General features: G+C 41.6%; 1 protein-coding gene across 2 annotated transcripts in view; it reads left to right on the top strand.

Moving 5' to 3' along the window:
- Positions 1-22,580, top strand: part of YWHAE (tyrosine 3-monooxygenase/tryptophan 5-monooxygenase activation protein epsilon) — a 62,195-nt gene that overhangs the window by 34,961 nt on the left and 4,654 nt on the right. For both annotated transcript variants that reach the window (XM_006167535.3, XM_014583845.2), the window contains exons 2-5: positions 2,347-2,551; positions 11,501-11,607; positions 12,481-12,687; positions 20,337-20,473. In XM_006167535.3, coding sequence (XP_006167597.1) covers positions 2,347-2,551; positions 11,501-11,607; positions 12,481-12,687; positions 20,337-20,473 — 656 coding nt within the window. The remainder of the gene's footprint in view (positions 1-2,346; positions 2,552-11,500; positions 11,608-12,480; positions 12,688-20,336; positions 20,474-22,580) is intronic.

The raw sequence follows: 22,580 nt of genomic DNA, 5'->3' as shown, positions 1-22,580 counted from the left end.
CACGCACACATGCCTGGAATGAGTTTCAAACTGCCAGGTCAAAGACTTGAACCATAGTCGACCATGTGGGAGTGCATCATCTTAACCTTAACCACTGTGCCACCTAGTCGCCTGAGCTTATAAATTAATATTTGTTTCAGGGAACCAGCAGTTAGCGTAATGACTATGTCACCGGATTCCCACGTAGTCAACTGCGGTTCGCGTCCCAGACCCAGTGACTTAGAACTCACGCCAGGCGCATGTACGTCTGTGCCCAAGATCCCGAGAGGAGAATGGAGAAGGGATTGCGGTGTGACTGTCCCCCCTGAGGGGTGATTTCTCGCTTTCTGTCTCTGTCTCTCTGTCTGGCGAGTGCATGCGCCCTATAGCGAAAAACCTCTCAAAAAAAATTTTGTTTCAAACCATCATGTCTGTTAGTTTTACTAGAATATGCATAGGTATGTATTACTAGTTCCCTTATTTAATATGATTCATACTTGTGAGTCCCACTAAATTATATTTTTTATTAAGTCTTGCCGATACAACTGGTACTGTAGATTCTCTTATTGGCTCTTAGTTTCTTTTACATGTTTTTTGGTTAGTCCCGTCCCCCCCTCCTTTTTTTTTTAAAGTTTCACTATAGGGAGTGTTCTCCAGAGAGAGATGGAAAGTGAGAAATCACCCTCCAGTGGGGATGGACACACCACAATCCCTTGTTTTTTTTTGGTTTTTTTTTTTTTTTTTGAGAGGTTTTTGCTATAGGGTGCATGCGCTTGCCAGACAGACAGAGAGAGGCAGAGAGACAGAAAGCGAGAAATCACCCCCCAGGGGGGATGGCCACGCCGCAATCCCTTCTCCTCCATTCTCCTCTCGGGATCTTGGGCACGCACGCACACATGCCCGGCGTGAGTTTAAGCCACCAGGTCCGAGACTCAAACTGCGGTCGACTACGTGGGAGTCCAGTGACATAGTCATTACGCTAACTGCTGGTCCCCACAGTCCCTTTTTATCTAGTCTTCTCTCAGGATTTAGAACATGCATGCTCAGTGTACCCAATGTGATTTTTCAGAAAAGCCATTGAGTCTGGGACTTGACCTATTCGATTGGCTATGTGGGATTGGGCACCCTAATCTCCATGCCACTTGCTGGCCTACTTTTCTTTGTTTTTCCCTTTTATCTACATTTATTTTATGCTGAGTTTATTCATGTGTTGTAAATTTTTGTTTCTTTTGTTTCCTCTGGGATATCTTTTTGTTCTGTGTAACCACCTCTTCTGGTTTTAAAAACAGTTTATTCCCTTTCAGTATTATTCCCATGTGGCAGGAGGAGCTCACATGTGGGTTAATTCGCCCATGAGCTCAGTAAGTATGAAGCAATCTTGAGTGCCTTGTTCACCTGAATATGCTCAGAGAATCTATATCTAACCCCTCAAGTTCAGCATTACTTTCTGCATTTTTAAGCATGTGCAGCAAAAATTCAGTAGACTTTTTTGGCTAAAGACCCTGTCTCTAGGCCTCCCCCCCCCCCCTTTTTTTTTAAGATTTTATTTCTATTTAACTTTATTTATTTATTTATTTATTTTAACTTGACCAGAGAGGGACAGAGAAAGAGAGAGAGTAAGCCTCCATGTCTGGGACTTGAACCACGGATGGTCTTGTGGGAGTCCAGCACCCTTAACCACCTCACCACCTGCTGGCCCCTCTAGCTTTGGCCTGGGCACATCTACCAACTCCACCATTGTAAAAATGAAATGACATACAGTACTTTTATAAAGTGATGTCTTTCAGATACTTGATTTTTTAGATACACATACCCTTGATGGCCTGGGCAGTTTCTCTAGTGTTCTTAAAGTGAATATTAAGATTCAATCCTTTTGATTTGCAGGGTTTTGTGGGGCTCCCTGAAGCAAGTGAATAGTGAACTACTTTCAAAGATCACCCTGGGCCCTTTATGAGAAGACCTACTAGCCCACTTACTATTTTTGATGATTGTGAAGTCTTTTTTTTTTTTGGTTTTTGCTATAGGGCGCATGTGCTCACCAGAAAAACAGAGAGAGACAGAAAGTGAGAAATCACTCCCCAGGGAGGGTGGCCACGCCTCAATCCCTTCTCCTCCATTCTCTTCCCTGGATCTTGGGCATGCACACACATGCGCCTGGTGTGAGTTTAAGCCACTGGGTTGAGGACTCGAACAAAGGTTGACTACATGGGAGTCCAGTGACATAGCCATTACGCTGATTGCTGATTTGTGAAGTCTTTTTTGATAAAATTCCTATCTTTTTCCCAGTAGCTTGACAGAAAAACCACTGTGAAAAATATGTTAATGAAACCTTTTAAGTTCGTGTAGTTAGATTTTGCTTGAGCGATGCGACGAAATGGTGGAATCAGTGAAGAACGTAGCAGGGATGGACGTGGAGCTGACAGTCGAAGAAAGAAACCTCCTATCTGTTGCATATAAAAATGTGATTGGAGCTAGAAGAGCTTCCTGGAGAATAATCAGCAGCATTGAACAGAAAGAAGAAAACAAAGGAGGAGAAGACAAACTAAAAATGATTCGGGAATATCGGCAAATGGTGAGATTGTTGTATTTATTTAAAAAGTTAACAAGCATTTCTTAATATAGCTGTTGATACTGGGTTACTTTGTAGAGTTTGTTTCCTACACTTTTTTCCACTGAAATACTCCATTTTATATCCAATGTCATAATTTCTGCTTTTTAAAAGAAAAATTTTTTGTTGTTGTTTTGGGTGTTGTGGAGAGAGGGCTACTCTTGATAGGGTGTTGCCACAATAACTGTTCTAGCCAGCCAGGATGAACATCATGTACCTGTCATGTTCAGATTGAACCAGGATCCGAGCCTTGATCTCTTAAGATGGGTTTTATGCAACAGAAAGGAGGAGGTTGTTACCTGAATATATCTTCATTTTTGCCTTTTATTTAGTTAATTCATTGATTTTTCTTTTTTTAAAAGAATTATTATTTTTATTTGTTTATTATTATTATTATTATTTTCACATGAGTTTTGCCAGAGAAAGACAGGGGGGGGGAAGTGAGAAAGCAAGCCACCAGGTCCAGGACTCGAACCATGGTTGGCCATGTGGGAATTCCAGCACTTTAACCACCACACCTGCTGGTCCCAATTTTTCTTTTTTTTTGAGAGAGAAATTTTTGCTATAGGGTGTGTGCGTTCACTGGAGAGACAGACTGAAAGTGAGAAACCAAAACCCGGGAGGATGGCCAAGTTGTAATCCCTTCTCTCTTCTCTTGGTATTTTGGGAACACATGCACATGTTTGGCATGAGTTTTAAGTCGCTGGGTCTGGCACTTGAACTAAGTCAACTATGTGGGAACTTAGCAACATAACCGTTATGCCTTCGGCTTGTCTTTGATTATTTTATTTACTTATTTTTAAACATGTGGGAGGCCAGCACTCTAACCACCACACCACCTACTGGTCCTTGTTTAATTATTTTATTTTTTACTACTTTTTTTTTTTTTTAGGATTATTTAACTTTATTTATATATTTTAATTTGACCAGAGAGGGAAAGAATGAGAGCAAGAGCAGGAGAGAGAGAGAAAGAGAAAGTGAAAAAGCAAGCCTCCAGGTCTGGGACTCTAACCATGGTCGGCCATGTCCAGCACCCTTAACCACCATGCCACCTGCTGGCCCCAATTTTTATTATTTTTTTTAAAAATAATTATTTATTATCAATATTTCATTATTTTTCAATTTGATCAGAGAGAGACAAAGTGAGAAAACAAGTCACCTAGTCCAGGGCTCAAACTGTGGTGAGTTGTGTGGGAGTCCAGAGCCTTTAATGTCACCTGCTGACACCTGTTTTACTTTATTTTTCTAGAAAGTTTTTTTTTTTCTTTTTTCTTTTTTTTTTTTCCTTTTTTTTTTTTTTTGGTATAGTGTATGTGTGCTCTCTGCAGAGACACATAGAAAGGGAGAAACCACTCCCCAGGGGGATGACCACACCATAATCCTTTCTTGTCCGTTCTCCTCCTCAGGATCTTGGGCACACATGCACAAGTGCCCAGTGTGAGTTATAAGCTATCGCCCTTGACTCAAACCGTGGTTGACTGTGTGGGAGACCAGGGATGTAACCATCATGCCGTCTGCTGGTCCCTTGCCTTGTGTTTTTATAGTTCTTCAGGGAGCCGCAGGTGACATAGTGGTGGTTAAGGTGCTAGACTCCCAAATGTCCAACTGTGGTTCAAATCCTGGGCCTGGTGGTTTGAAGAAAATCATCCCTGGGGTCCAGCAGATGGGGTAGAAGTTACATTACTGTACTCACACATGGTCAACTGAAGTTTGAGTTTCACATCTGGTGGCTTGAAAATCATGCCAGGCATGTGTGCGGTATGCTCAAGATCCTGGGAGGAGAATGTAGAAGAGATCGCTGAGTGGCTACTTCCCTGGGAGATGATTTCTCACTTTCCCTTTTATTGTCTCTCTGGCAAGCTCCCATGCCTTTTGACAAAAAAACCTTTAAAAAAAAAGTTCTCCAAAGGAAAGGAGGCTTATTTCTTCTGAGTATCTATCTAGCTTAAGTTTAGGCCTATAGGTGTCAGAAATTTGGCCTTAGGTCTTGGATATTTAGTTCATAGCCTAGTGCATGCATGTGATCTCTATACATAATATACTTAATTCTAGTTTTTACTATAGGGTGCAAGTACCTGCCACAGAAAGTGGGTGTGGGGAGGAGTAAGATATCACCTCTGGGGTCAGTAGGTGGGATGACCATGCTGCAATTCCTCCTCCATTTTCAGGATTTTGGACACACATGTACATGTGCTTGACATGGTTTTCAAGCTGCCAAGTCCAGTACTCAGAGCTTAGAGCCAGCCATGTGGGAATCTAGCAGCTGTAATCTCCATGCCATCTGCTTGTCTTGGTTTTACATTTTAATGAATTTTTGTCTTTTATTCATCTGGATTAGAAATTAGAGGCTACACAGTATTTGTGGACAGAGTGATGAACTTATTTCCCTGGAAGTTGCAGGGGATGATGTTCAATTCCAAGCACACATACAGCCAGTGTGATTTTTTTTTTTTTTTTTTCCCCCCTTCCAAGCTGCCTGGTCCAGGAGTCCAGCCCTAAACGACCATGCCACCTGCTGGCTTCAGTTTTTATTTATTTATTATTTTTTATTTTTAAGAAATTTTTACTATATGGCATGCATGTTCTCTAGGGATATAGAAAGCAAGAGATCATCCCTCCCCACCCCCAGGAGGATGGGCACGCATGCATGCCCATGCGCCTGGAGTGAGTTTTAAGCTTCCAGGTCCAGGACTCAGATTGTGGTCAACTACATGGGAGTCCTGCAATGTAACCATTACACTATCCACTGGTCCTGAGAGATTTTTGCTATAGGATGCATGCACTTGCCAGACAGAGAAAGAGAGAAAGTGAGAAATGGATAGCTACACTGCAGTCTCCTTTCCTCCATTCTTCTCTCGGGATTTTAGACACACATGCACACGCGCCCCGTGTGAGTTTAAGCTTCCAGATTCAGGATTCAAACCACGGTTGACTGTGTGGGAGTCCAGTGGCATAACCATTATGCCACCTGCTGGTCCCCAGTCTTCCTTTTTAAAAAACATATATTTGGGGCCAGTAGGTGGTATGAGGGTTAAGGCACTTGACTTTTCATGTGGCTAGCTGTGGTTCAAGTTCCAGACCTGACAGCTTGCATTCTCCCTTTTCCTTCCTTCTCCTTTCTCTCTCTCTCTCTCTCTCTTTTTCTTTGGGCAGCTCACTTTCTCACTTTGTTTTTCTCTCTCTTTCTCTCTCTCCAACTCACTCACTCAGTCTCTCACTCTCACTCTCTGATCAAATTAAAATAAAGTTTAAAGATAATAATAAAAATTAAATAATTATTAAGAAAATATATTTAAAAGTTTGCGTTTGTGTATGTGCTTGCCATAGAGAAAGTGAGAGAGCATCCTTCAGGGTAGGGGGCCATGGTCAAGTTGCAATCCCTTCTACCCCTTCTTTTTTGGGGACTTTTGGCATGTACACACATGTGTCTGGTATATTGTTGAAGGCCACCGGTTTTGGGACTTAAAATGTAGTTGGCTGTGTGGGATCTAACTAGTATGCCACCTGCTGACCCTTGTTTGATGTTAGAGAGTGTGAGAGATGTGCATCCTGACAGGGTCTTCACACTAAAATCTGTGTCCCTGTAGCCATCCATGCACACCTGTTTGCCTAGTCTTTTCATGTGGCCTCCACCATCAGCTCTTGCACTGGCTGGACCACAACAATTGGGACTAACCTTTTGTTTTTTATGGCAGTGACTGCAAAGCAGTTGACTATTTAATTTTCAGGGCAGTTTAACAAACTCTTGTGTGCCTCTTTTCTATAACAGTTTACCCAGATACTGTGGGCACAAAAAGGTTTCTATATCCTATGTTATAACTATGTATGTTACTGTCTTTATGGAGACTTAATCTTTATTTTTCCCCTTCTTGAGAGGTAGTGGCAGGGCATCTCCATATGGGTTTCCACTCTGCAATCTACTCCCAGCCTAAACCAGTGAAGATATTGGGCTTGGAAGCTCGACCTGCCATGTGCAGCAGGGTTCTGGAATGGGAATTAGAAACCTTCCCATGTGTGTTTGGTTGTACAACCACTTCACCACCATCTGGCCTTAGTCATTGTTTTAAACGATAAGAAATATCAGATGACTGGGACCAGCAGGTGGCATGGTGTTTAAGGCATTGGACTCTCATATAGCTAACCAACTGTGGTTCAAGCCCTGGACCTGGTGGCTTGAAAGTCACAGTGGGCATGTGTGTGTGCATGCCCAAAATCCTGAGAGGAGAATGGAGGAAAAGATATTGCAGCATGGCTGTCCCCGAGAAGGTTATTTTTCACTTTTCTCTCTGTCATTGTCTCTCTCCCATGAGCACATGTGCCCTTAAAAAAAGAGAGAGAAGAAAATAACAGATTGTAGACCAGCCAGGTGGAACAGTAATTAAGATATCTGGATTCCACATGGCCACCTGCACAGTTTTGAGTCCCAGTGGCTTGAAAAATTAAGCTAGGCACATGCTCGTGCATGCCCAGAGTCTCAGAAAGAATGGAAGAGAAGGGATTGTGGCATGACCGTCCCACATGGGGGGTGATTTTTCACTTTGTCTCTGTGTTTCTTGCTTTGATGAGCACATGTGCCCTGTAACAGACTTTTTTTTACTTTTATCTACATTTATTTTATGCTGACTTTATTCCTGTGCCATAAGTTTTTGTTTCTTCAGTTTCTTTTGGGATATCTTTTTCTTCTATGCAACTTCCTCTTCCGGTTTAGGAACAATTTGCTCCTTTTCAGTGAGGATCATCTCTGTGGCAAAGGGAGCTCATGTATGGGTTAATCCGTTCATGAGCTCTGTACGTACGACGGCGCATCTTTGCTGCCTTATTCACCTGAATGTGCTCAATAACCCCCTAAGTTCAGCATTATTCTTTGCATTTTTAAGCATGTGCAGCAAAAATTCAGCACTTTTTTTGGGCCACGGACCTTGTGTTCAGCCCCACTGTTTAGCCTGGGCACATCTACCAACTCCACCATTGTAACGACGGAATGGCACACCCGGCTTCTGTAAAGTGACATCTTTCAGATACTTGGTGGCTTTTTGGATATGCATACCCTTGATGGCCTGGGCAGTTTCACGAGTGTTCTTAAAATGAACACGAAGATTTGAAACTCTTGACTTGCATGACTTTGTGGGGTTCTCTGGGTCAAGTGAATAGTGAACCATTTTCAAAGATCACCTCAGGCCACTAACCCCCTATAACAGACGGTTTTTTTTATCTTTTTTTTGGAGAGGTTTTTGTTATAGGGCGCGTGCGCTCACCAGAAAGACAGAAACAGACAGAGAGATAGAAAGCGAGAAATCACCGCCCAGGGTGGATGGCCACGCCGCAGTCCCTTCTCTATTCTCCTCTCCGGATTTTGGGCACGCACGCACACGCGCCTGGTGTGAGTTTTAAGCCTCCGGGTCCGGGACGCAAACCGTGGTCAACTACGTGGGAGTCCAGTGACATAGCCATTACACTGACTGTTGGTCCCAATATAACAGACTTTTTTAAAAAGTGTGTGTACACACACACACACACACACCAGATATTATTATTGATATATTTTAAATAATTATTTTATTTAACTTTATTTACTTATTTTAATTTGACCAGAGAGGGATACACGCGCGTGCACACACACACAGGAGAGAGAGAGAGGGAAAGGGAGTGGGAAAGGGAGAAAACAAGCTGCCAGGTCTGGGACTTGAATTGTGGTTGACCATGTGGGAATCCAGCCACCCCCAACCACCCCGTCACCTTCTGGCCCCAATTATTACTTTTTTTTTTTGAGAGGTTTTTTGCTATAGGGCGTGTGCGCTCGCCACAAAGACAGAGACAGAGACAGAAAGCGAGAAATCACCCCCCAGGGGGGGATGGCCATGCCGCAATCCCTTCTCCTCCATTCTCCTCTTGGGATCTTGGGCATGTATGCATACTCGCCTGGAGTGAGTTTAAGCCGCCGGGTCTGGGACTTGAACTGCAGTTGACTACATGGGAGTCCAGTGACATAGCCATTATGCTAACTGCTGGTCCCTATTACTATTTTTTAATTTATCTGTTTATTTGTTGTGATTTTCAAGCTGCCAGTTCCAGGACTTGATCTACAGTTGGCTGTGTTGGAATCCTGCACCTTAACTGCCACACCACCTGCCGGCATGACCTTATAAGAATTACTTCATGACATTATCTTAAATATTCTGTATGTGTGTATACATATACATTTTTCTTTCTCTTTTTTTACAATTTACATAGGCTATACGTGCTGGCCGGAGAGATGTGTGGTGGGGAGAGAGGCAAGGGGAACACATGTACACGTACACATGAATACACTGTGGGCATGGCCATACCACAGGCCCTTCATTCTTCTCTCAGGATTTTGGGCATGCATGTGCCTGTGTATTTTTCAAGCCACCGGGTCTGGGACTCAACTGCGCACATGGCCATTTGAACCTATCTGTCTAACCACCATACTTGGCTAGAATATTTCTTATTGTAGATCTTGTTCAGAAAAATTTGGTAGCCTTTACTATGGAACAGAAGTTCTCAACCAGAGATATTTTTTTCCCCTCAGAGAACATTTGGCAGCATCTAGAGACATTGTTAATTTTCACAGCTTGGAGAGGGTACTACTGGCATCTAGTGAGTAGAGACAGGGATGCTATGTTAAACATCCTTCTGTGACAGGGATAATCTGGGTACTGAAAGAACTAACCTGTTCAAAATACCAGTCATGCTGCCGTTGAGTAATTAATCCAAGAGATAGAGCTAGACATGTAAACACACCTAAGACAGAGAAGGGATTTACAGAGCCTGCAGGAGTAGTGTGGGAAAGGGAGCTTGGTAGTGAAAGTGGAGAGATCCAGTTATTGACTTGCCAGCTCTACCAGCACTGTGTTGGGACATATTTCTGTAAAGTTTATTTATGCAAGTTACATTTTTTAAAAAAATTATTTACTTAATGTTACTTATTTATTCATTTTATTTTAATTTGACCAGAGAGAGACAGGAAGAGGGGGCAAGAAAGCAAGCCACCAGGTCTGGGACTTGAACCGTGGTTGGCCATGTGGGAGTGTCCAGTACCTTAACCACCATGCCATCTACTGGTCTCTGTTGAAGTTATTATATTTAGTCGTCTGTGGTTTTGTTTGTTTGTTTGTTTGTTTGTTTTAATTTAGTCTTGAAAAGTGATCCCCAAAAGGATGTTTTTATCACAACTGCTAGATGAAAAAAAAAAAAATGGAGATTCTGAATGGTTATAAGTAGCATATTTGAGATTACATAGAAGATTGTGATCTGGGATTATTCCCAGGTATGTTGGAACAAAGAATATTGAATTGTTAGTAGACAAGTTTGGTGTCTCTGAGGGATGAGGAAATGAGAACGTTGAAAGTTCTGGAGAAAGAAATCTGTGAGTTGGATTGTGGAATTTGGGATAAGTATGGAGCAAAGAGTGATAAATTAGGAGCAGTCAAAAGGTGCAAAAGAATGGAGATTTTCATGAGTTACTAAGTAGGAACAGAGGAGTAAATAAAGGAAGTTGAAAAAGTTACAGGGCAAGAGGGGAATATTAGAATTAAAACTTGTAGGTTAAAGCAGCTCATTTAGGAATATTGACAAGTGCCTCATGGAGTAGAGATCAAAGAGCTGCGTTGATGGAATGTGGGTGATAATGCCTTGGTGTGATATCAGGTATTCGAGAGGTATGCTATAGATAATGTAGGAGAAAGTCCTCAAGATCTGTTCATAAATGAAAGTGAGAAATAAAATGTAGAGTGTGAGCTTCCTAGGAGAAAGGTTTGGAGTAATAGAACAGTCACTGAGTATGGGAGGAGCAAGGACAACTTAGAAATCTTCCCTTCTAGAGCAATTTCTGCTTGAAAAGCCACAAGATAGGCAATTCAGAGAAAAACTAACTTTACTTAGGGTGAGGATAAGATTATAGAAGAAAGAGTGGAAGAAATCCTTAAAATAGCATTCAGAGGCATGAGATGGAACCTAGGAAAGTTCAGGAATGTCACCATGAATTAATAGAAAATGCAGAGAAAGATGGCATTGTGTACATTTGCTTCCTTAACCGACAGAGTGGCAATGTTTTCCTTGGTGTCATAGAACTTAAGGGTCTCTACCGCTAAAGTGATTGGCTGTTAAATAGTTAGGAATGTGAGTACTGGAGGCAAACTGAGTTTGAATTTTAATTCTATTCATTGCGAACTGCCTAAATTATTTTAACTTAGGAATCTTTGTGCAAGTATCTTTACCTGTGTTTTCCCATATGAACAAAGATAGTAGTTACTACCCCATTGAAGTTTATTTATGCAAAATGCCCAGCATGTAGTAGTAAAAAATAATGAAGCGTATTCTTTTATTTATTTTTTTTTTGGAGAGGTTTTTGCTATAGGGCGCCTGTGCTCGCCAGACAGAGACAGAGAGACAGAAAGCGAGAAATCACCCCCCAGGGGGGATGGGCACGCCGCAGTCCCTTCTCCATTCTCCTCTAGGGATCTTGGGAATGCATGCACATGCGCCCAACGTGAGTTAAGCCACCGGGTCCCAGACGCGAACCGCGGTCGACTACGTGGGAGTCCAGCGAAAGAGCCATTACGCTAACTGCTGGTTCCCAATGAAGCGTAATCTGTAGCTGAACTGTGAGGGAGTATATGTGTGTGTGTATATCAGTATATACACAATTACACAAACTTAACAGAAAGCGTGCAGAAAGGAAAAGATACTTTTCTGTAACTTGGAGACACATCTTCTCTGTTTTTATGTTAAAAGGGGAGGGAAGAAAGGGGTTTGGAAAGGGATGTGTATTCTATTTTAACAAGGCTGTCTTCCTCTAAGCCAGTAGTACAATAGATGGAATGTGTAATAATTTATGGAATGTCTAGACTTAAACAATCTGTGATTTTTAAAAAAAAATTTTAATTTTTTCAGGTTGAGACTGAGCTAAAGTTAATCTGTTGTGACATTCTGGATGTACTGGACAAACACCTCATTCCAGCAGCTAACACTGGCGAGTCCAAGGTTTTCTATTATAAAATGTAGGTTCTCTACTAGAAGGGAAAATGTAAGATTAAAAGTTGGCCTTCTCATAATCATGACATTTTCTGTGTAGGTTTTCAACTTTTATTTAATATTTGCTTAATGTTGGAAGGATAGTTAAATGGGAGTCTTTAAAATTATAAATACTGAAAAATAACTTGGTTTTGCAAACTCACTTCTAATGAAGAATTTATATTCTTGAATTAAGGTGGTCAGACTGTTACAGAAATGTATTAGCTTGTGCTTATTTACATTCTTTGGCATTCGTGTACAACCATATATTTAATAGTGTACTCTTAACATTTTATATAGGAATTTTATTTCACTTTTAGTAAGCTGTTATGCTATCCTTTGGAACCACTTTCCTTGTTTAATTTTCAGCAAGTGAATGTTCTGTTGAATGTTCTGCAGTATATCAGCACTGTGTACACTACCTTCCTATTAGACATGGAGTCGCTATTTTAGCTATCAATTGATAAAATATAGTATATATGGGGTTTGATAATATCCACAGTTTCAGGCATCTTTGGATATATATACTCTGTGGATAATGGGTGGGATTGTATTAAATCTTTAAGAAAAGAAACTAATTAGACAAGCCATTCATTTCTAAAGTTTTAAGAATTATTGAAGTACATCTGATAATTGTTAAAATATATTTTTGTCACATTTTATATAGTATGCGAGGGTACTTTTAATGGAAATTCATGGGGAAACAGAATTATAATACGTGTAGAATTATTTGAGATTCATATGTAGCTTTTTCATAATACATTTTTCATAAACTTTTTAAAGATTTTGCAGAAGAATTTTTAACAAAATTTTTCTTTAGAAAGCATCCTAATTCTGTTTTTTGTTTGGTTTTCTTATAGGAAAGGGGACTACCACAGGTATCTGGCTGAATTCGCCACGGGAAATGACAGGAAGGAGGCAGCAGAGAATAGCCTAGTGGCTTATAAAGCTGCTAGTGATATTGCAATGACAGAACTTCCGCCAACGCATCCTATTCGCTTAGGTCTTGCTCTCAACTTTTCTGTATTCTACTATGAAATTCTTAATTCCCCCGACCGTGCCTGCAGGTGAGTCATGGAGGGGAACAAAAGCTCTCAATGTGAAAGTGAAAAGGGTTACAAAAGAACATAGCTACTTGTTTCTCTGTCTTGTTCCTTGGGGACCATCTTTGTAGGTTTGGCCAAGAACTAATTCTTTATGTTTTTACAGAAAAAGTGTAAAGATAGATTTCTCAACTCAAGGACGTTTTTGTTTTTGGTAGATTATGAGTGGGTGAAGGGAATGAGAGGAATCATAATAGATTTATCTTAGTGTTTGTTGTATATTAGGTTTGTCTTTCTGGCACATGCATGTTTTGCTGTAGAGTACATATGCTCATTGGAGAGAGGAGGAGAGGGAAAATGTGAGAAATAACCCCTCAGAAGGGGATGGTCATGCTGTAGTCCCTTTTTAGCCATTCTCCTCTAGGAGTTTTGCACACACGTACTAGCATCTCTTGTTTTCCTTTTTTTTTTTTTTTTTTTTTTTTTTTTTAACGCGGGGTGTGGGGGGAAGGTTTTTGCTATAGGGCGGTGCACTCGCCAGGAAGAGAGTCAGAAAGCGAGAAATCACCCCCCGGGGGGATGGCCACACCACAATCCCTTCTCCATTCTCCTCTTGGGATCTTAGGCACGCACTCACACACGCCCGGTGTGAGTTTAAGCCACTGGGTCCAAGACTTGAACTGCGGTCCAACGACATAGCAATTACATCAACTGCTGGTCCCCCTAGCATCTTTATTTAAGCCATTGGATTTCGGACTCCAACCACATAGTTGGGGGTTTGTGATCTAGCTGTCTTAACCACCGCGCCACCACCTGGACCTATTGTTTTTCTGTTTTGTTTTGTTTTGTTCTGTTTTTTTAAGAGATTTTTGCTGTAGGGCACATGTGCTCCCCCGAGAGATAGGGAGAGAAAGTAGGAAATCACTGCCCAGGGCTGATATCTATACTGCAGTCCCTTTTCTTTCATTCTCCTCTTGGTATTTTGGGCACGCACACATGTGCACCCAGCGTGAGTTGTGTGTGTATGTGTACGTGTGTGTGTGCTTTAATAATTTATTTTTTATATTATTTAATTTGTCTATAGAGAGAAACGGAAAATGAGAAAGCAAGCCGCCAGGTCTGAGACTTGAACCTCTGTTGGCCATGTGGGAGTCCTGCACCTAACCATCATGCTACCTGTTGGCCCCTAGTGTGAGTTTTAAGCTGCCCAGTCTGGAACTTGAACTGCAGTTGGCTATGTGGCAGTCCAGCGACTTAACCATTATGCCATCTGCTGGTCCTGGCATAGTTTTAATAGTTAACATACACAGTGAACATAACATTTTTGTGATTGGTTTGGTTTTTTATTTATTATTACTTTTCAAAATTTTTTTTACCATAGTGCTTGTGCACTAGAGAGCAACAGTGACAGAGAGGGGAAAATGAGAAGTGACTCCCTCTGGGGGGTGGCCATGCCCCAACCCCTTCTCCTCTATCCTCCTTTTGAGATTTTGGGCACGTGTGCATATGTGCCCAGTGTGATTTTCAAGCTGACAGGTCCAGGACTCAACCATGGTCAGCTGTGTGGCAGTCCAGTGTGTTAACTACCATACCATCTACTGGCCCTCTGTATTTTTTTATTTTTTAAGAATTTTTTTAAAATTTGATTTATTCATTCATTCATTTTAATTTGACTGGAGAGTGGGAACGTGTGAGAAAGCAAGCCACCAGGTCTGGGACTCAAACCATGGTTGGCCATGTGGGAGTATCCAGCACTTTAATCGCCATGCCACCTGCTAGTCCACTGGCCTCCTGTATTTCTGTTTTTCATTTGCCAGAGAGCATGTGTGCTCCCTGGAGAAAAAGTGAGAAGGCATCCTTTACTGAGGGCAGTCACACTGCAATCCCTTCTCCACTTCTCACTTCTTTGGGATCTTGGGCACCTATGCACATATGCCCACCCAGCATGTTTTTCAAACTGCTGGGTTTGGGACTCAAATCTTGCTGTCAGCCATGTGGGATCTAGCTTCCTTCACTACCATGCCACCTACTGGCTCCTGTATTTCTGTCATATAATACATTATAAAAATCTTCAGTCTAATTGATGCATGTTAAACTAGTCCCCCATTTGTACTTCAGTTTGTTCCCAGTTTTTCATATTACAGATAGAACTTTTTGAGTCGTGTACTTCACACAAAGAGAAAGTGAAAGAAGTCACCCCCTAGGGAGTGGACCATAGTACAGTCTCTTCTCCATTCTCTTCTGGGGATTTTGGGTACATGTGCCACACACGCTCAATGTGTTTTTCACATTGCCGGGTCTGGGACTCAAAGCATGGAGTTGGCCCTGTGAATTCCAAGTCAGCTGCTGGCCCAGTTACAGACAGAAATTTTAAGGAGGCTCTTTATGCTCGTAATTTTTTACTTGAAAGTTGTTGGGGCCATCAGGTGGTGCAGTAGTTAAGGTGTGGAATTCCCAGAAGGCTGACCTTAGTTTGAGTCCTGGGCCCAGGGGCTTGAAAATCACACTGGGTACATGTGCATCTGTGCCAAAAAGCTTGAGAGGAGGATGGAGAAGAGATTGCACTTGGTTGTACCCCCTAAGGAGTGATTTCTCTCTGTTTTTTTTTGTCTCCTCTGGTGTTTTTTTGCCCTAAGGTAAAAAACCTAAACAATAAAATTGTGGTAAAATATACATGGCAAGGGGCCAGCAGGTGGCATGGCTTTAAAGTATTGTATGTCCAGAGGCCAGCAGGTGTGGTGGTTAAGGTGCTAGACTCCCACATGGCTGACTGTTGCTTTCGCTCTCTTGTGCACGCTCTTTCTCTCTGTGTGTGTGTGTGTGTGTGTGTGTGTGTGTGTGTCTCCCTGACCAGGCTGAAGAACAACAACAATAAATAAAATAATTCCTTTTTTTTTTTTTTGGAGAGGTTTTCACTATAGGGCGCGTGCGCTCGCCAGACAGACAGAGAGAGACATAGAGACAGAAAGCAAGAAATCACCCCCCAGGGGAGATGGTCACGCCGCAATCCCTTCTCCTCCATTCTCCTCTCGGGATCTTGGGCACGCACACACACGCGCCCGGAGTGAGTTTTAAGCCACTGGGTCCGGGACACAAACCGCGGTCGACTACGTGGGAGTCCAGCTATGTAGCCATTATGCTAACTGCTGGTTCCTGATTGATTCCTTTTTTAATGGACATTTGGGTTTGTTTCTACCTTTTGCCTCTTGTGATTCTGCTGTTAACATTTTTGAGTCATAATTTTCAGCTCTGCCTAGCAACTTGTTTTTAGATTTATTTATTTATTTAATTCCATTTGTTGTTATTTTTAAATTTGACCAGAGAGGGAAAGTGAGAAAGCAAACAGCCAGTTCTGGAACTCTAACAGCGGAACTGGACCTTGTGAGAATCTAGCGCCTCTAACCACCATGCCACCTGCTGGCCCTCTGCCTAGGAATATAATTGCTTGGACATGGCTATTCTGTGTTCAATTTTTTTTTGTAGTTAAAAAATTTTTTTTTTTAAATTATCAGTAGTGTGTGTACGCTCACCAGAGAGAGATGGAAGGACAGACTGAGTAAGGGGGCGGGAGCAAACATCCTCTCAGTGGGTTGTGATCATGCTGCAGTCCCTTCTCTCTCTCTCTCTCTCTCTCTCTCTTTCTCTCTTTTAAGCATTATTAAATTTTATTTATTTTTAAAAATTTGACGAGAAAGAGAGAAAACAAGCCACTGGGCCCTGGACTTGAACTGTTGGTCGACCGTGTGGGAGTGTCTAACACCTTAACAGCCATACCACCTGCTGGTTCCCCTTCTCCCTTTCTTTATCCTGTTAGGAATTCATTCATTTGTATTTGTCTGGCATGATTTTTAAGCTGCCAGGTTGATAGGAACCTATGTGGGATCCAACTCTTTTAGTAACTTGTCCATGGGACTGGCATAATTTTCTGTTTCATAGCTGTACAATAAGTACTAGAGTAGCAGAAAAGATGGGGCTTGTTTTGTTGTGTTTTTTTTGTTGTTGTTGTTGTGTGTGGTTTTTTTTTTTTTTTTTTTTTTTTGAGAGGTTTTTCTATAAGGGCGCGTGCCCTTGCCAGAAAGACAAAAACAGGAAGGGAGAAATCACCCTCCAGGGAGCATGGCCACACCACAATCCTTTCTCCTCTCAGGATCTTGGGCACTCACGCACACAATGCCCAGTGTGAGTTTAAGCCACCGAGTCTGGGACTCGAACCACGATTGACTACATGGGAGTCTAGTGACATAGCCATTACGCCAACTGCTGGTCCCAGAAAAGGTGTTTTAAATGAAAATGTTTTAAAGATGGAGGACGGGAATTAACTAATAAATGAAATGTTGGTACAGTAGTCCCCCTTTATCCACAGGAGGGATATGTTTCAAGATCTCCAGTACATGCCTGAAACTTCAGTTATTACCTAACCCTGTATTTGCTGGGGTTTTGGGGTCTGATAACTGAAGCTGTTACTATGTAACTAATAATCTGTAACATACACAGGGTGGACACATTAGACAAAGGGGTGATTAATGTCCCAGATGAGATAGAACCAGAAGGTGTGAGATTTCATCACTCTACTTAATGGCAGAGTTGCCATGTAATTTAAAACTTTTTTTTTTGGAGAGGTTTTTCACTATAGGGCATGTGCCCTCGCCAGACAGACAGAGAGAGAGACATAGAGACAGAAATCGAGAAATCATCCCCCAGGGGGGATGGTCATGCAACGATCCTTTCTCCTCCATTCTCCTCTCGGGATCTTGGGCACGCACGCACACACGCCCGGTGTGAGTTTTAAGCCACCGGGTCTGGGACGCGAACCGCGGTTGACTCCGTGGGAGTCCAGCGACATAGCCATTACGCTAACTGCTGGTTCCCTAATTTAAAACTTTTTGATTGTTTAATTTTGGAATTTTTTTAATTTAATATTTTTACTTATGTAATTGTCAGAGGTCACATGTGCGTGCGTGTTTTGTGGGAGTGGGGAGAAAGCACCCATTGAGTGTGGTTATGTTACAGTCCCTTCTGTTTCTCTGTCCTGTTGGGATTGTGGGCATGCATGCACATGCACGTGGCATGTTTATCACGTCTCTAGGATTGGAATTCGAACTGTGATCAGATCGGATTTTAGTGTTTTTGGATTGCTGTTGATTATAGATAGTTGATACCACAGAAACTTGAACTGTAGATGAAGGGGGGATTATTATATCTTTAAGTGTGTAGGAATATTGGGTATTGCACTGAAAGAGATTTTCCTGATGTATGGTGGATTCATTTGAGCACACACCAGTATGCATCAAAAAACATTCTGAATGGCTAGCTGAGTTTGTCTAGATGCAAAGCTTAACTGAAGAAATTATAACTTCCAACTATAGTAGTACTTGGATCTTTTATTGTTCTGCAGTCTAACTGGCCCATTACATAGCTCCAACTTAAGGCACCTTATGCTTTTGCCTAAATACGGTTTGTTCTTGGGGCTAGCAGGTGGCGTGGTGGTTAAGTTACTGGATTCCTACATGACTGGCTGTGTTTCAAATCCTGGACCTGGTAGCTTAAAAATCATGCCAGAGGTGTGTGTGTGTGCCCAAAATCTTGAGAGGAGAATAGAGGAGAAGGGATTACAGTGTGGCCATCCCCTCTGGAGATGATTTCTTACTTTCCTCCTCACTATATATGTTTCTGTCTCTTCTGAGCGCATGGCCCTGCGGCAAAAAAAAAAAAGGAAGAAAAATCTGGTGTACTCTTCATGCTCTCATCTTATGCATTAACATGAGTTCAGATTTGACCTCCCCAGTAATTGCCCCTCAACATTCCTAACGTCCCTTCTACAGAATAACACTTGAGTCTTTTATTTAGTGATATATGTGTTAATCCTTGATTCCTAGCTCTTTAGTTTTTTTTTTTTTTTTTTTTTTTTTTAAAGAGAGTTTTGCTATAGGGTGTGTGTGCTCATCAGAGAGACAGAAAGGGAGGAATTACCCCACCCAGGGGATTGGCCATGCTGCAGTCCCTTCTCTTCCACTCTCCTCTCGGAATTTTGCTGTTCTTTTTTTTTTAAGAGTTTTGTGGAGCCATCTGGTGACATGGTTAAGGTGCTGGACACATGGCCCACCATGGTTTGAATCTCCATTGTCAAAATTGAAAAAAAAATAATAAAAAATAAAATAATTACTTTTAAAAAAAAAGTGAGGCCAGCAGGTGGCGTGGTCATTTAGGATGCTGGACTCCCACATGGCCGACCATGGTTGGAGTCCTGGACCTGGTGGCTTGCTTTCTTGCTCTCTTGCTCTCTCTTGCTCTCTCTCTCTCTGATCGAATTAAAAGAAAGAAAGTTAAATAAAAATAATTCTTTTTAAAAAGGGTTTTTGCCATAGGGCCCTTGCCTTTTCTGGAAAGAGAGAGACAGAGAGAGGGAACATGAGAAATAACCCTCTGGGAGGGGGTGGTGACCATGCCACAGTCTCCCATTTCTCCTCACACACATGCCTGATGTGAGTTATACATTGCCGGGTCCAGGACTCAGACTGCTGTTGACTACGTGGGAGTTCAGCAACGTGACCATTATGCCCGTCTGCTGGTCCCTAAAGTTAAATAATTCTTTTAAAAGGGTTTATTAAGTAAATGAGCTGTTGTTTAGAACTTGGACATACCTTTATTGTGTGTGTATTTTGGTGGTACATTAAAATGGATTTTGGTCTGTTTATTCTGTGGGCCTATATTATGTATCCTAGACCATCAGAAGTAGTCTTGTAGATGGCGTTGTGAAAAGTAGTGCTCTAAAGAAATTTATTTTTAATGAGAGGAAGAGGGAGAGAGAGGTATTTTTGACAGTCTTGCTGTCTAGATCACGTCTCAGCCCTCCCTTGTTAGCTAAGATTATAGTGCATTGCTGAGTCTGGCCTGAAAGGTTAATCCAAGATGCGAACTTGGGTCTCCCATGTGGCCACAGCTGTGAATCAGCAGCACCCTACCACTTGTACCACATTGACTAGATCCAGATACTCAAGTTGCTGTTTATTAGTTACGCAGTCCCTCAGTATCCCTTGGTGTCTGTGAGTGATTGGTTCCAGGACCACCTGAAGACACCAGAATCTGTAGTTACTCATGCCCTTTATGTTAAATGGCATAGTATTTGCATGTAAACTCGTGTGCATCCTCCTATATATTTTTTAAGAATTATTTTATTTAACTTTATCCATTTATTTATCTTAATTTGACCAGAGAGGGACAGAGTGAAAGAGAGAGCGCGAGAGAGGGAAAGTGAGAAAGCAAGCAGCCAGGTCTAGCAGTTGAACCAGGGTCAGCCATGTGGGAGTCTAGTGCCCTTAACTACCATGCTACCTCATGGGCCCCCTCCTGTGTATTTTAAATCATCTCTAGATTACTTTCAATACTTCATGCGGTATGACTGCTATGTGAATAGTTTTATTGTTTAGGAAATAATGACAGAAAGTTTGTACATGTCCAATGTAGACGTAACCATAGGCTTACTTAGTACATGTCTGTAAACACTTAATGAGCTGGACTTGACAGTGATGACTATATGTGCTTTTTCTTTTATTTTGTTGTCACTATTAAACATTGTGAAATGACTGAAGAAAAGATTGGTGGCTAACCTTTTTTGTCATTTCTAATTCTGTTTTTGCACTTGTTAATTTTTGTAATACATTTTAATATTTTAGGTTGGCAAAAGCAGCTTTTGATGATGCAATTGCAGAACTGGATACGCTGAGTGAAGAAAGCTATAAAGACTCTACACTTATCATGCAGTTGTTACGTGATAATCTGACACTATGGACTTCAGACATGCAGGGTGACGGTAAGCAAACTCCCTTAAGTGTCTTTCACTTGTTGTATCTTTTTATTCATTCTAGAGATTCTTGTGTTATTTCTACGAAGCTACAGTTCAGACTCAGCCTGTCTTCTAAACTGTCACATTTTAGTTTCTGCGTTTATAGGAAAGGGTACTAAGGTATAGTGCCCTTTTGTTTTTGGTCTGTAAGATGACGATAAAGGGAATTATTTATTAAAATTCGAAGATTTAATTAATAATAATAGCTAATAGTAGTGCTTGGGTAATTCATTGCCTTTAATTAGTAATGTCTTGTTAAATTTGGTATTCTGCTTCCCTCATACTGTTTTTAGAAGTTTGAGGGCAAGAAAGCAGCCAGTTCATGTTTTTCCTCCCAGTTTCAGTTTTACGAGACTGAAGTTAATTGTATTTAAAACTACATGGTGTCAGTGGGTATTTGTGAAGCATCTTTTATGGGTGGATATCTTTGATTTAAATAAACACTAGTTTCTCTCTCAGATTTTGTAGAGAAATGAGTGCCCTGCCCCTTTACAGATCTGATACAGTCTCTTGTTTGTTTATTTTGAGAGATACTCAGTTGTAAACAGTACTAGAGTATTTATAGAACCCAAATTGTAGTTTTGGGTGCATGTGTTAATGTTTACTTTCAATGTAGATGGCAAAATTTATCACAGTTGTTGAACTTTTTAGAAAAAGTATGTATCTCTTGAGAGAGAGAGGAGGAGGGGATGGGATGGAGAAGGAAGGAAGGGCCCCAGAGTCTTGAATTGTAATCAGGATGGACTCTAGACTTGCATCAGGAACCTTGCCGTGTGGAATTACCTTGCAGAGTGTTGTGTTTTACTGCTGTGCCACTACCTGGTCTCACATTTGTTGATTTTAAAGGAGCTTTTGTTTTTTCTTAAGTGAGGTGTTTGCTATAGGGCATGTGCACTCCCTAGAGAGACAGAAAGTGAAAAGTCACCCCCCAGAATGGATGGCCTTGCTGTAGTCCCTTCATTCTCTGCTTGGGATTTTGGGCATGTACACACTTATACCTGGCATGAGTTTCAAGCTGCAGGGTCTGGGACTCACCTCAGTCAACTGTGTGAGAGTCCAGTGACATAACCATTATGTCTTTTGAAGATTTTTTTTTCCCCCTTATTTTTTCCAGAGGACACATGTGCTCACCAGAGAAAGAGAGAAAGAAAGAAAGCACCTGAGTGAGACATGATCATGCCACAATCCCTTCTCCATTTCCCTACCTTGTGGGGATCTTGGGCTTATATACATACATGTCCAGCATGTTTTTCAAGTCACCAAGTCTGGGATTCAAATCATGTGGTCAGCCATATGGGACCTGGTTCACTTAACCACTAGCCATGGCACCAGCCCAGAGTGTTAAACTTTTTATTTTTTTGTCAGAGGTCCCATGTACTTGCTAGAGAGGAAGGGAAAGGAGAAAACACCCCTCATGGAGAATGTTCACCACATTCTCTTCCATACCTCCCTCCTTTGAGGATTTTGGGCATGTACACCCACTCACCTGGTATATTTTCAAGCTCTTGACCCAGGACCTCAAAGTGTGCCATTTAGGATCCAATGCCTTAATCGCTACACAACCTACTGGCCACCTGGGTATTTCAAACAAAGATATTTGATGCCAGCCCACCTGGTTAGATTACAAAATTCAATAGAAACAATGCTTACACTTTCTAGTGCTGGTCTAGTTCATTATCACTGATAACTAACTCAGTTACTCAGAGTAGATGACTTGTCACTTGCATTTTTATACAAAACTAGAGATTCTCTTGTTTATTGAGTAGTTTCATGAAATGGATCATTTTAAATAGGATAATATATTTTTTAATTGCCAGAGTGTGTAGTTGCTCGCATTTAAGCACGAGAACCCTTTTAGTGGGTGTGGTCATACTGCAGTCTTTCTTAATTTCTCTATCCCTTTGGCATTTTGAGCATACACACCCACTTGCCCAAGTATGTTCAAGCTGCCAGAGCTAGGATTTTGAACCATGGTGGGTTGTCCATGTGGGATCCAATTCCTTTAACTCACTGGGGCGCAGCTGGCCTGGTTATAGCTTCTCCCCCCCCCCCCCTTAGAGAAAACCCGTTTTTG

The sequence above is a fragment of the Tupaia chinensis genome, unplaced genomic scaffold (assembly GCF_000334495.1).
Source record: "Tupaia chinensis unplaced genomic scaffold, TupChi_1.0 Scaffold144899_1, whole genome shotgun sequence".
NCBI lineage: Eukaryota > Metazoa > Chordata > Mammalia > Scandentia > Tupaiidae > Tupaia > Tupaia belangeri.
The sequence above is the reverse complement of the archived record's forward strand: the minus strand, read 5'-3'. Positions and strand labels throughout refer to the sequence as shown.